This window comes from Gopherus evgoodei, chromosome 5 (genome assembly GCF_007399415.2).
Source record: "Gopherus evgoodei ecotype Sinaloan lineage chromosome 5, rGopEvg1_v1.p, whole genome shotgun sequence".
NCBI classification, from domain to species: Eukaryota; Metazoa; Chordata; order Testudines; family Testudinidae; genus Gopherus; species Gopherus evgoodei.
The window spans coordinates 2248199-2261523 of NC_044326.1; the positions used below are offsets into that span (position 1 = coordinate 2248199).

The window sequence follows — 13325 nt, forward strand, 5'->3', positions numbered from 1 at the left end:
TCACCATGGCATGATCAAGGTCTATTTTCCCTTTTGCCTGGTGCTGGTGTTTCCTCTTTGCAACAAGGTGGCCCCATTTGTGTGGCAGATCCGGGGCCTCGTTGCGCAGTACAGACAAAAGCACAATGCTCACAATCTAGAATTTCGAGCCTATGCAGCTGGTAGATAAAAGAGAGTAGGCCCAAGCAGAGGAGAATCCCTTCTTCATCTGCTTTTTATCAGAGAACATAACTGAATACACTAGAGAAAAGCAACGGTGGGTGGGAGATGCCTGAATTCAGCACAGTAAGGACCAGGTTACGTAGCACAAGAGTGTGTAATTTCAGACAAACCACTGTGCTGATGCAGAGCTGGTCAACAATTTTTTATTAAAGCTTTTTGCTGTGAAACACGGTTGTTTTGATTAGCTAGGAAAAGTCCCACAAATGGATCTGTTCATAAAAATATTACTTTGGCGGCTGAAAGGCTCAAAACATTTAGTCACTCGGCAATTTGTTTTTGTTTTCAAGGTCTACAAACCGAATGAAGTTTGTCGTTGGCTTTTCAGTGAAAATAGGAAAAATTTGCCAACAAACTTCAGAAAGGAAAAAAAAAACAATGCCGGTGTTCCTTGAAAATACACTTTTTGACTAACTCTGTGTCCAAGCTTTTTGTCCTTATTTCTATGGGTATGTCTACACAGCAGTTGGGGACATCAGCTAGTGCACTAAAAATAGTGATGTGGCCACAGCAGCGGCTCAGACTAGCCAGCCAACTACGTTTCCCGAGGGTCAAGTGGGTTTGTACCTGGGTCTGGCTACTTGAACTGGGCATCATCCTCCAAGCTGCTAGGTAGACATACCCTAAGACACACTCAGCCCCTCTGCTTATCCGCTCATCTACCATATTATCCTGTCCCCTCCTATCATCCTGCATTGACTTTTTGTCTGCCTCTTCCACCAACATTTTCATGTGCTTTCATCCACATGGCACATACACCTGGAACACCCTCTCTGAACTGATCCTTTAAACCATGTCTCCTTCCCATTCCTCCTCAAGATCCAGGTCTATCTAAGGGTTTTATCCTGGCCACCCATGCCCGTTCTGTCTGAGCGTCTTGCCCATAAAATCCACAATAGTAGTGATGTCCCTAGCAGATTGCACAGAAACTCTGGCTCTTCTCTCTTTTCAGGGCCATCTCTCTGTGTGGGATGAGGGACGACTGATTTTTCATTACGATGTTACTTTCCTTTGGGATTTGTTGGGTGGCTGGCGGGGTTTATTGGGCTGAAGGGGTGTCAGCATTGGGAGTGTCATTCTTACGGAGCAGAAGTCTTTCCAAAGAGGAAGGTTTTGCAGCATTTTCTAAAAGTGGCAATTCGCCTGATCTCCTCCAGACAATGGTCTTGGGGGAGGATTCCCTCGTCAGAGAGCGCTTTGCCCCCTGCTCTCACATGCTGCATCCTGGGCTGTCGCGGGGCTGCACAGATCAAAATTTGGTTTTTGCTCTAGCTGGGGCTTGCATTGCTTTGAAGATTAAGACAAAAGGCTTCAGCTGGCATCGGGTGCTGACTGGGAGCCAGCTATGGCCTGATGTTCTCATGATGTCCTGAGCCATGGTGAAGGTGGGAAGCTACAGTCATGCACACCACGTAGGTACACAGGCAGAAGAGGCTGGAGATGCAAGGGGAACAAAAGCAAACCTTGTGGCAATGGAACATGCACGTGGAGAAGCTGGCTGGGCAGCTACTGAGCCAGCCAGGGAGCACGTATGAGCAATAGGAAGTGGGAACTGGTGTATAATGGTCTGATGATCTCTGGTGGCTGTAGGCTTGGAAAGGGAATGCTGCTGCCAGCCATGGGCAGGGTGTCCTTCTGCCCCAGTGGAAGAGTAGCTACTTTCAGGCACCAGAGCTGCTGGCTTGAGTGGACTCTTCCCAAGCCCTCGTATGCCTCTGCTGGAACGAGTTGCCCGGTCCAGCAGCTGCCCAGGAGCCAATGAGTTTCCTGAATGGGGTCACGGCGGCGCGTTTGCACCAGATGGCTAGAAGCCAAAGCTGCTTTTATAGACAGGAAAGGACTGAACCGGCCGGCGGCTCCATCGACTACTGTATCGTGTGGGTGGTTTCTAAACAACGGGCTGGCTAGGAAAGGCAAGGAGAGAAGAAAAGGCCCCAACAAAACCTCCCAGGGGAAGGGAAGCGGCCGGAGCAGAAAAGGATATTTGTGAAAAAGTGGGGAGTGAAATAATAGGAAGAATGATCACTTTGGGAATAAAAGAGACAAAGGAGGGGAGACCAGTGACTGGGGAAAGCAGCCCCCGCAACCCCCAATCCCCCCCAGGCTGCAGAATGGGAGGCTGGTTTGCTGGGCAGAATTGTGAGGTAATTGGGTAACAGAGAGTTGGCTAATTGTAAAACTGGAAGGAATTAAGGGAATATGAGCATCTCCCTCGACGAGGTGTGCGGGAGTGTGGGCTGGAGCTATAGACAGTGAGTGGGGAGGCAGCCGTTGGCTGTGTGAGAACAGAGATGGGGTAGCAAGACAGAGAGTGGGAGTCCAGGGGGATTGGCCAAAGGCGCTATCTATGTACTCAGAAGATCAGGGTTTGCTTGTTAATTCTTCCACAAACTTGCTGTGTGACCTGGGCCAAATCAATAAATCTCTCATTGTTGGAGGTCTCCATCCCCCAAACGCAGCTACGTCTAATCTCTTTGTCTTGTCTGTTTAGACTGCAAACACCAAAGGGCATGGCCTGTCTCTTACTGTGCTGATGTAGTTTCTAGGTGCCTCTATACTATAAAGTCAGACCTGGAACTGCTTTATCTGGAGCACAATTCCCATTGACTTCAGCAGAAATTGCATGTACTCACAGCTGACAGAAGTGAAGTCCCTGCACTCGGCTCCTGGCTTTTCCTCTAATGCCTTCCGTGATCGTGGGTAAGGCAGAGAGCCTGTCATGCGGACCGTGACATTTAACGACCCCGCAGAGGTGTTGCGAGGAGCAGTCAGCTCGCAGAGTGCTTGGAAGACAAAAAGCGTTAACAACTATTCATGTTTTTTAAAACGTCTTTATAAACTGGATGACATTGCACCTTATGCTGGGACTGTGTCAGATTCCCCAGCGGAGTGGAATTGAACCAGACCAGTACTTGGAGGGGAGATTCCCGCTCCCCCGGCCCAGGAAAAACCTAAATGCTGCAAGAAATCTTCTGAAGCATTTTGCAGTGTTGTTGTAGCCGTGTTGGTCCCAGGATATAATAGAAACAAGGCAGGAATTTCTGTTGGCGTAAGCCTGAAGAAGAGCTCTGTGTAGCTTCTTTGGGGCCGATAACAGATATTCCATCACCCACCTTGTCTCTGACATGAAATCATATAAGAACATAAGCTCAGCCCAACTAGGTCAGACCAATGGTCCATCTAGCCCCACCACCCTTTGCTCTCAGTCAGTCCTGAGATCATGCCCCTGTGTGCTGCTAGCTGCCAGAGATGTCATCTGCAGGAGAAGATGTCATATCAAGATGATGAGCTCTTATAGTCATTACAAACCTGCTGATCCTTTCAGCGAAAGGCACGGTGTGAATCTGCTGTCCTGTGCAAACGCCAGCTTGGGAAAGAACTCGGCTGTTTCCCTACCTTGAGCCTCACTAATGTTTCCAGTCAGTGTCAGTTTATGCTGCTCATCAAAATGAATCTCTTCTTGCTAAAAGGTGCCTGCTAGCTGGACTGCCAGCCCCATCTGTGTGTCACTAAGGCACCTGTCACCATGATACGTAAGCACTGTGGAGAGTGAATTTAAGTACAGAACAGGCATATGAGAGGCAGCAGCAGAGCAGATCTCCATTGTCAATGAGCATCAAAGGCTGGGGCGGGGAGCAGGATGAAGATTGAGAGGGCAGCTCTGTCTCTGTTGCCCCATTAGATCCCTTGCTCCTTTGCAGAGTCTGAGAAGCCAATAAACTTCAGGAATAAGGGAAATACGAAAGAAAGTGCTTTGAGGTTCTTGACTAGATGGAGCAAAGTACTCTAAGGTGTTAAGACACCATGGTGAGCATAGGAATAGTATCAAAATATGCAACCCATGCTCTGGGGTCCCTAAGCCTCTGTTTGCCAGAAGCTGGGAATGGGTGACAGGGGATGGATCACTTGATAGTTGCCTTGTTCTGTTTATTCCCTCTGGGGCACCTGGCACTGTCCACTGTCAGCAGACAGGACACTGGGCTAGATGGGCCATTGCTCTGACCCAGTCTGGCCGTTCTTCTGTATATGGATATGTCTGGGAATGGAGGAACTGACAGACAACTAGACGGGACATACGGGGATCGATAGGAGGGTGGTTATGAAACATGCCTTTGCACACCTAAAAATGTCAAACCATCTGTACAGAAAACATAAGAGCAGAAAATACAATACTGTCATTGTTCTGGCGTTTTCTGTCCATTCTGGGAAGAGCATGGTAGGATCCCAGCTCTGTCAGCCGGGCACTTCAGGATCCTTCCCTCATTTGATGACAAATAATAACATAACGAAAAAAATAAAAAACAGACACTGATGCCAAGCCAAGTTCTGCTCAGCTGATGCTCTGGATTTCCTTCTGGGAAGAGGGCCAGGAACCTCTAGGACACATCCAAGTGGCTCAAAGGTCAAGTGGTCATAATATCACCCAACATGACCCACATCGTGAAGGTAACACATGGAAAGAGGGTCGTGTGGCCAAGACCTCAGCTTGTTCCCAAGTAGAATCACCCAGAGGGGTATGAGAGGACAGAGCCAGTGAAAGTGATGGACAGAAAACAACGTGGGACTGATCAGTCTGGGCTTGAGATCTGGCGGTGCTCGACTTGAAAGGGAAAGTGGCAGCTCAGACAGTTGTGGGGGAGAGACAGGCTGGAGGAAAGATCTGAGTTCTGCGTGTACTTACCTGGCTATCCTGCTTGCCGTGGAGATGATAAATGCTGGGGCATGAGCCCAGGTCAGGGGACTGGCGCAGAGCTGCCAGAGCAAGCACATGTTTTAAAAGAGGTGTTACCAGAATGGCCAAACCCTCCATCTAGTCAGCTGCTCTGTCTCTGAGAACAGAGGCAGGTGTAAGCCCTCCTTGTGCAATAGGAAATGAAGGCCTGATCCCCATTGGAAAGACTCCCATTGACCTAGATGGGGTTTGGATGGGGCCCTTGTCTCCGGACCCCAGCTGAGGATCAGTTATGTATGTCCCCACGCATGAGATGTGCGTTGGCCCTTGTAACCCGTATCCTCCGGTGCGTCATTGCACGGGCTGTGCATATCAACAGAGGGTCCTATTCAACTCTGGAGCTGAGATTCAAAGTGGATCTTTGTAGGTACAAGATCTACCCCCTACCCACTGCCCCGGAGCTCTGCTGAGTTTGTATCTAGTGGAATTCACAGACTTCACCAGTCATCCAAGCAGCCCAGTGGGTGGGTTTTCAATGGGGCAATGCAGAGATGTATGAACTAAGCAGCTCCACTGAACTCAGAAGTTAGGGCAAATGCGTCTCAAGGACGATAAACCCTGGTGCTTCTGGATGGTACCAGGGAGGAATTTCCCACCTCTCACAGGGCATCACACTGAGCTGTTAATACATTATGGGAGGGCAGGTGTCCTCTGAAGACTCACATGCTGGCAGTTCACAAGACCAGTGTTGTGTCTTTTGCTCTTTACAGAGCACTACCACTAATGTAAGCATGGTGGGTCCAGAGATCCATGTCTGCTGCACTTGCACCACGAGGAAGGCCTAGCTACACAGACACACTGCAGTTCTGGCTGCTTTCTAAATGTGTACCCCTCAGCGAGAGCCAGCAGAGGGCTCGCAAGCTATTTAAAGGCACGCTGCCCTATTCGGAAACACTGCAACAGGGGACCAGACTAGAGGAGAAAATGGTTTGATGTGATAAGGCAGGGAAGGGAGCACCGGAGTACGTGGGCCATTGAGCTGTTGCAGTAAGGCAGAAGGTCAGGTAGCTGAGCACATGGTCAGACTGAGTCTGGCAAACCAATATTCCTGCCATGCTAGACATTGGTTGGGCTGCCACCTGCAGAGCTGCCGGTGATGCCACCTGCACAGGTAACCAGCGTCTGAAAACTGCATCTTTCGAGGTGGAGACATCAAGGCTGAGGTCAAAGGGTGCGCTTTCCCTGCCTGCGAGAGCAAGTTTCCCAGTATGGAGGCATGTAGTGGGACGGCTGCCCCACTCCATTAGAACAAGGGTTAAAAGCAGCCCTGGAGAGGGCTGCCTGGGAAAAGCAGAGAAAGCAGCTGAGGGAGTAGCTGGCCACAGGTGTGGCCAGCTCAGTCAGGGCCCATCTGGCCCTGATCAGAGGGCAGAGGGGCCAGGAGCTGAGGAGAGTCTCACTCCAGCCCTGTAGTGGGAAGGGCCTGGCTGCCTGCGAGCACAGGGTACCTGAAATGGAGCATTGCTGGGGAAGGACAAGAGGAGCTGGGGAGTTCCAGCCTGGTAGAACCCCAGGCTGAGGCCTTGTCGAAGGCCTACGAAGGTACTGGGGCTACAGAGGAGCAGCCCAGGTTTAGGCAAAGGCAGCTGGTCCAACCCCCTTGCCAGTGATGAGTGGCTGTTGCAGACTGACGTCTGCCCCAGCGAGTGGGCTCTAGATGGTGACTGGCAGTAGTCACTGAGGCAAGGGGAGTTTAGAAGGTTGGGGGTTCCCCTGGGAGGGGAGACCTAGAGCATGGGGACTGCTGTGGGATAAAGGGGCCCTGGGGTCCAGGAGGGACACAGGGCCTGAGGCAGGTGAGCCACTGGCCAGCAGAGGGTGCTCTGAAGCTGGAGTTGCGCTAATTCCCAAGGCGACCAGCAGGAGGTGCTATGCCGGTGAGTCCGTGGTCTGCTACAAGGCAGCAGCGGCTCCACAACCATGCAGGGCCAAGTTCTAGATAGATGACTCATGTCAGGCAGCCAAAACCCTGACAGCCTCTGGATTCATGCTGGCCTGCAACCAAAGGGGTGTGTGTGTGTGTGTGTGTGTGTGTGTGTGTGTGTGTGTGTGTGTGTGTGTGTGTGTGTGTGTGTGTGTGTGTGTGTGTGTGTGTGTGTGTGTGCTTATGCAGGGAGGTGTAGTCAGGTTCAAGTAATGTTTGTAAAGCTCCTCAAGACCCTAACATGGAAGGCAGAGAAGAGCCCAGTGGTGCAAGGTGTAGATTATTCAGGGGCAGGTTTTTTAATCACTTGGCCATTGCTTGCTGCTCAGGACTGGGCTAGAAAGTGCCCTGGAGTCTGATGCCCCTCACACCAGCTTTGCCTGGCTGTGACTCTACTGGCGTCAGCAGAGTTACGACCGATTTACACCACGGGAAGCGAGGGCAGCGGTACAGAGAAATGGAGAGCATCGCTCTATGGGAATGTTACTTTAGCACCTAGAGGCTCCAATATGCTAGGTACTGTACATTGCAAGAGACAGTCTTTGCCCTGAAGCTCTTGCAGCCTGAACAGACTGGTTGTGGGAGAAAGGAAGGATTATTATCCCCATTTTACAGGTGGGGAAACTGAGGCACAACATGATCTAGTGACATGCCCGAGGTCACACAGGAAGTCTGTGGTAGAGGCACAAATGGAATCACAGACCATCCAAACTACAGAGGGAACCAAGGCACAAAACTCAGCTTCAGAGCCAACCTCCTTCCCAATCCAGGTGCATATGGATCAGGGGATCTCTCCTGGCCTATTGCATTAGAGAGGCCAGGTGCAAAGATAGGATCAGGACCTGAACTTTTCCAGAGCTCTGGAGTGACAGTCTGGGGCCATCTCCAGCCAAAACCTTGGGAAACTTGTGACTTCCTCAGTCCTTTGGGCTGAGCTGAATCCAGAGCTTTGGGTTCAAAAGAACCTGAGATTCCCAGGGAAGCTCCGAGACTATAAACCCCTGGGAAACAAAACTGGGGCAAAGGCCTTGCAGAGAACCACTGACCTCCTTGCAGCCTATCAACCTCCCGATGGGCCCGCACTGCAAACTCCGAACCCAGATTTCAACTGCTGAGCTAGGTTTTGGGCACTTTTTTTAGAGGCTCACCTGGGCTCTGCGCTACGCCCGTTTGAAATGGTGGGTCTACTTTGTATAAATGGCAGTGCGGGGCTGGGTGCCAATTGTCTCAGTGAAGCCAGATCACACGTGTTTCATTTACAAGTAGAAAGATGGATTTTTTTCTAACAGCTGGCCCTGCAGCCTTCCCCCTGGCTGGGTTGCACAGAGCTCTTCCTAGCATGCTAACCGGTATTTTCATGGTTCACGTGTAGTCCTCCATCTATCTGCATCCATCTGTTGTCTCTTGTCTTGTACTTAGCCTGTTAGCTCGTGGGGGCAGGGACCATCTTTTTCTTCTGGATTTGTACAGCACCTAGCGCAGTGGGGTCCTGGGCCATGACTACGGCTCCAGGCACTGTGATAATACAAATAATAACGTTTGGTTTTCTTCTAACAGCCAGACCCACAAGTTGCCCCCCTGGGATCTGAGATTCAAGCTGGTGTCATTCCATCTCCCAGCTTTCCGCCAGGAATAAAGATTCCACAGGCTAAGCTCCGCCCCTCCATCCTGTGCAGCCCCATTGTCCTCCTGCCCCCACCTGTGCACCTCCACTTGCCGTCATGGGGTTGCCCAGGCGTGGGTGCTGGGTACAAAGCCTTGCTGGTGATGCACAAATCCGCTCCTTCTGTCTTTAACCAAGGTAACTCCAGTAGGAGGAACGAGCAGCCAAAGCACCAGCGGATCTGGCTTCGCTGAGCCCAGGGAGCGGCTGAGTAAGAAGGTGCCATTTCTTTTTGAGAGCAAGAGCCGCTTTTCACAGCTTCTGACAAAACCACAGTGACGTTTCTGAAGTGCTAAACTAACTTGTCGCCCAGTCACTCCACTGTCATGGTGTATGATGGCACCAGAGCCCTGCCATGAGGCTACAGCCGGGCAGCTGGCGGGGGCAGGGGGCGGGGCCGTGTGTCCTCGTTAATTACACTCCAGGCAGCTCCACCATCTGGGGTTGGGGGAGAGGCTGACGTAGGTTTCGCCTTTGCTTCCCTTCCAGCAGCGTTTGGGAGTTCAGTGCCTGGATTTTTGGTTGCAGCCAGGGTTGGTTTGGCCAGTGGGGGAGGAAACAGCCTCCTTTTGGCTGAAGGGGTCTGAAATCTGGCTAACAACAAGGTAGGGGCTCCCATCCCCCCACATCCTCCCTCCCCACCTTTGCCGCGGGGCAGCCTGGGCCTGGGGCACCCAGATGTGCAAGGCCTAGTGGGCAGGTTGTGACCTTTACAGAAGTGGTGGCTATACATGTCAGAACTAATGGACTTGACGCTGCGAGAGGGGGGCAGGGGAGAGAGTGCGTTCAGGAAGAGATCAGCACAAGTGCGGCTCTCATTGCTGAAGGAATTTCTGGGTCTGGGGGCTCGGTGCGTGGAGCTAGGGGTAGGGGGTGGGCTCACCCTGCAGTTCTTTACTGAAGGCGCTCTCTGGAGCTCGCTTTAGTTCACTGGGGAAAAGGACAGCAGAGTCCAGCGTGACAGACCCAACGTGGGGATTTTCAAAGGAAAGCAGCCATCTCTCCTCCTGTAACAAATCCCTGCTCAACCAGCAATGTCACAGGTGTCACTAAACTGCACACCGCAGCCACCTGACTCTTCCTGGTGGTAATGGGGATAAAGATCTCTGCTCCAAAAGCCTGGCCCCTGCATGCTTGAGCTAAAGGAGAACCTCCGCTGGCAGTACAGAGCCTATGACACACAGCTGGCCAGTTCTGATTGCATCCACTAGAGGGCGGTTTGCCATCTATCTCTCTCTCTCACCCACACACACATCAGTTCCCTACACATGTTGTGGACCAGCCTTTTTATAGTGGGATGGATGCTGAGTTGGGGCACCTCTGTGGGCCACGTGCAGACATATAATTCCAGGTCCTAGAACCCAATCCTGGCTTTAGGATTTAGCCATGAAGCCAGTCATGGGGTTACACAATCAGACTAGAGGCTCCCCTCTTTCTTGAACTTCAATGACATCTCACGGGGGGTATCATAACCTAGTCCCAGATTTGGACCTTAGCGTCCAAAATATGGGGGTTAGCATGAAAACCTCCAAGCTTAGTTACCAGCTTGGACCTGGTAAAGCTGCCATCACCCAAAAAATTAGAGTGTTTTGGGGCACTCTTGTCCCCCCAAAAACCTTTCCTGGGGACCCCAAGACCCAAATTCCTTGAGTCCTATAACAAAGGGGAATAAACCATTTCCCCCCCCCTTCTCCCTTCCAGGTGTTCCCTCCCTAGGTTCCTGGAGAGAGACACAGAAGCAAGCTCCGTGAATCTAAACAAAGGGACTCCACCCTCCCCGTTCCCAGTCCTGGAAAACAGAATTACCGAGAGCTAATCTCTGTTCCCCCCTCACCCAGAGGGAATGCAAAGTCAGGCTAGTAAATCTAACACACACAGATTTCCCCCTGACTTCTTCCTCCCACCAATTCCCTGGTGAGCACAGACTCAATTCCCTGGAGTTCCCCACTAAAGAAAAACTCCAACAGGTCTTAAAAGAAAGCTTTATATAAAAAGAAAGAAAAAATACATAAAAATGGTCTCTCTGTATTAAGGTGACAAATACAGGGTCAATTACTTAAAAGAAATATGAATAAACAGCCTTATTCAAAAAGAATACAATTCAAAGCACTCCAGCAACAATACCATGTAAATACAAAAGAAAAAAAAAACAATAACCCCTATTGTTTTTATGATCTCTGTACTCACAACTTGGAAACAGAAGATTAGAAAGCAGGAAACAGAAAAATCCTTCCCATAGCCGAGAGGGACAGATTCAAGACAAAGAACTCAGACACAAACTTCCCTCCACCCAGATTTGAAAGAGTCTGGTTTCCTGATTGGTCCTCTGGTCAGGTGTTTCAGGTACTTCTTTCCAGGTGTAAGAGACATTAACCCTTAGCTATCTGTTTATGATAGGGGGGCACCCCTAGAAATGGTTCAGGTGGTACATCTGCCCCTCCCACTGCGGTTCAGGGAGGAGACCGGAAGCTGCCTCGCTGCAGTTAGGACTCTGGCTCAGATCTTTCGGCCCATGCAGTGCTAAAGAATCCCCCTACCCTGTCTTGGAGATGGGGGTGCCAGCTGCACTGACTACAGGAGGCCCCTTTGGCTGGCTCTGAGGCTGCAAAGACCAAGCAACCACTGCTTCCCCTCCCAGCCATGCCCCAGACAATATCAATCGTCTAGAGAAGATAGATCAAGAGCTTTTATTTGCATTCCACAAAGACTAGGAGGCATTCAGTGAAATTGAAAGATGGTAGGTTCAAAATTGATGAAAGGAAATATTTTTTCACACAATGTGTAAGTTGCCTGTGGAACTCATTGCCACTGGATGCAGTTAAGGGCTTAGAAGCTAGACAGCCAGAATGTTTTCATTGTTAACACTCACCCAGATTTTGGAAGGGACACAAACCCTTGTATTTAAGGGGTTTAACTAATCTCTAATTTACATTATCAGTTCTTTGAGGAACAGAGACTGTCTTTTTCTTTTGTGTTTGTACAGTACCTAGCGCAGTGCCATCCCAGCCCATGACTGGGGCTGCTAGGCACTACCACCCTGTAAATACTCTTCATAGGAAGTATTATGAGACCTTAACAGGGGGCAGATTATCCCACTTCTACCTGCTGTGGGGTTCTTACACCCTGCTTCTGGTGCTGGCAACTGGCAGCGGCAGGAGACTGGACCAGTGATCCAAGGTTCAATCTACTCTGGCAGGTCCTAAGATTTACGGCTATGACCTTTCAATAGCCTGACTGCTGCCTTGATGTCCCCGGGACCATCCCTGTCTTGCCTGATCCTGGGAACCAGCCCTATCCCAAGTCCGTTTCTAATGCCGTGCTCTTTGCTCTGCAGCGTACCGGACGGTGTGCGGGGTCAACGGACCGCTGGTGGTGCTGGACAATGTGAAGGTAACCGAAATGCAGTCCCTAGTGCTTTATCCTATGTCAAACGACTGGGCAGCATGTCACTGCGTCAGCCTTATGCTTTCTCCCCACATTCTGCTTTGGGCTCTCCCTCTCGCTCACACACAGCCCTCTCCCCTGGGCCCCCGCCTCTCCCATGAGTGGCCCCGTTTTCTCCATCTGGTCCCTCCTTAGTGATACCATAGGAACGGCACTGTGCCAAGTCATGTGCTTTCACTTTAACTACATGCACACTTGATGCTCTGGGCTTGATGTCTCCTCTCAGCTGAGGTGAGGAGAGAGTTTTCGGGGAGATCTGTTGTGTACAAACCTGCAGGATCCTAAGGGGCTTAGGGTCTGTCCGTCAGGTAGTCCAACCCGGGGGGGGGGGGGTTCATGTCCAAGCTGAGCTTGGCTTAACCTTATCTTCTCCTGAGGCAAATGCACTTGGAATCTCCTTCCTTGGAGGTTTTTAAGGTCAAGCTTGACAAAGCCCTGGCTGGGATGATTTAGTTGGGGTTGGTCCTGCTTTGAGCAGGGGGCGGGACTAGATGACCTCCTGAGGTCCCTTCCAACCCTGATATTCTATGATATGAGTCTAAGCAGGAGGGTGTGGGGAGCAGGAGATGTATTCGAGTTACCCGGGGGAGACATCTGCCCCCCATGCCAGTAAGGCCCTGAACTGGCCCATCTTGGAATGACTGAACCCCCCAGCCCAGGGCTCGGGGGCAGAGAGAGGCACCTGTCATAAACAGATAGCTAAGGGTTAATGTCTCTTTCACCTGGAAAAAAGTAACCTGAAACACCTGACCAGAGGACCAATCAGGAAACAAGACTTTTTCAAATCTGGGTGGAGGGAAGTTTTGGGTGTGAGTTCTTTGTCCTTTGTCTGACCCTCTCAGCTCTGAAAGTGATCTTTCTGTCTCCTGGCTTTCTAATCTTCTGTTTCCAAGTTGTAAGTACAAAAATAGTAAAACAATAAGGTTTATATTGTTTTCTTTTGTATTTACATGTGTGTAGTTGCTGAAATGTTTTAAATTGTATTCTTTTTTAATAAGGCTGTGTCACGGAGTCACCGGGCGATGCTCTGGAACTGCTCCCCACCAAGCCAGTCAGGACTTTGGGGAGCCTCCTCTCCCTTGGAGTGGACTTGTTCAGGGCAAGAAGCTCACACAGCTTCACCTCCTGGGTCTCTCCTTGGAGCATTCAGCATCCTCTGCCCCTCCGTGCGCTTCCCACAGCGAGTCCACCCCAACGGGGTCCTGGGGAAGCCACCGGGTTCTGCACCCCCACTTTGCAGTCAGACGTGACTCTCAGCCAGCCAGTAAAACAGAGGTTTATTCGATGACAGGAACAGGGTCTAAAACAGAGCTTGTAGATACAGTGAACCGGACCCCTCGGCC

The 13325-nt window shown here is 50.8% G+C and overlaps 1 protein-coding gene across 1 annotated transcript in view; it reads left to right on the forward strand.

The window, feature by feature from the left end:
- Positions 1–13325, forward strand: part of LOC115652566 (V-type proton ATPase subunit B, kidney isoform) — an 83592-nt gene that overhangs the window by 20855 nt on the left and 49412 nt on the right. Inside the window, exon 2 of the mRNA XM_030564794.1 lies at positions 11873–11928. Within this exon, the coding sequence (XP_030420654.1) occupies positions 11873–11928 (56 nt within the window). The remainder of the gene's footprint in view (positions 1–11872; positions 11929–13325) is intronic.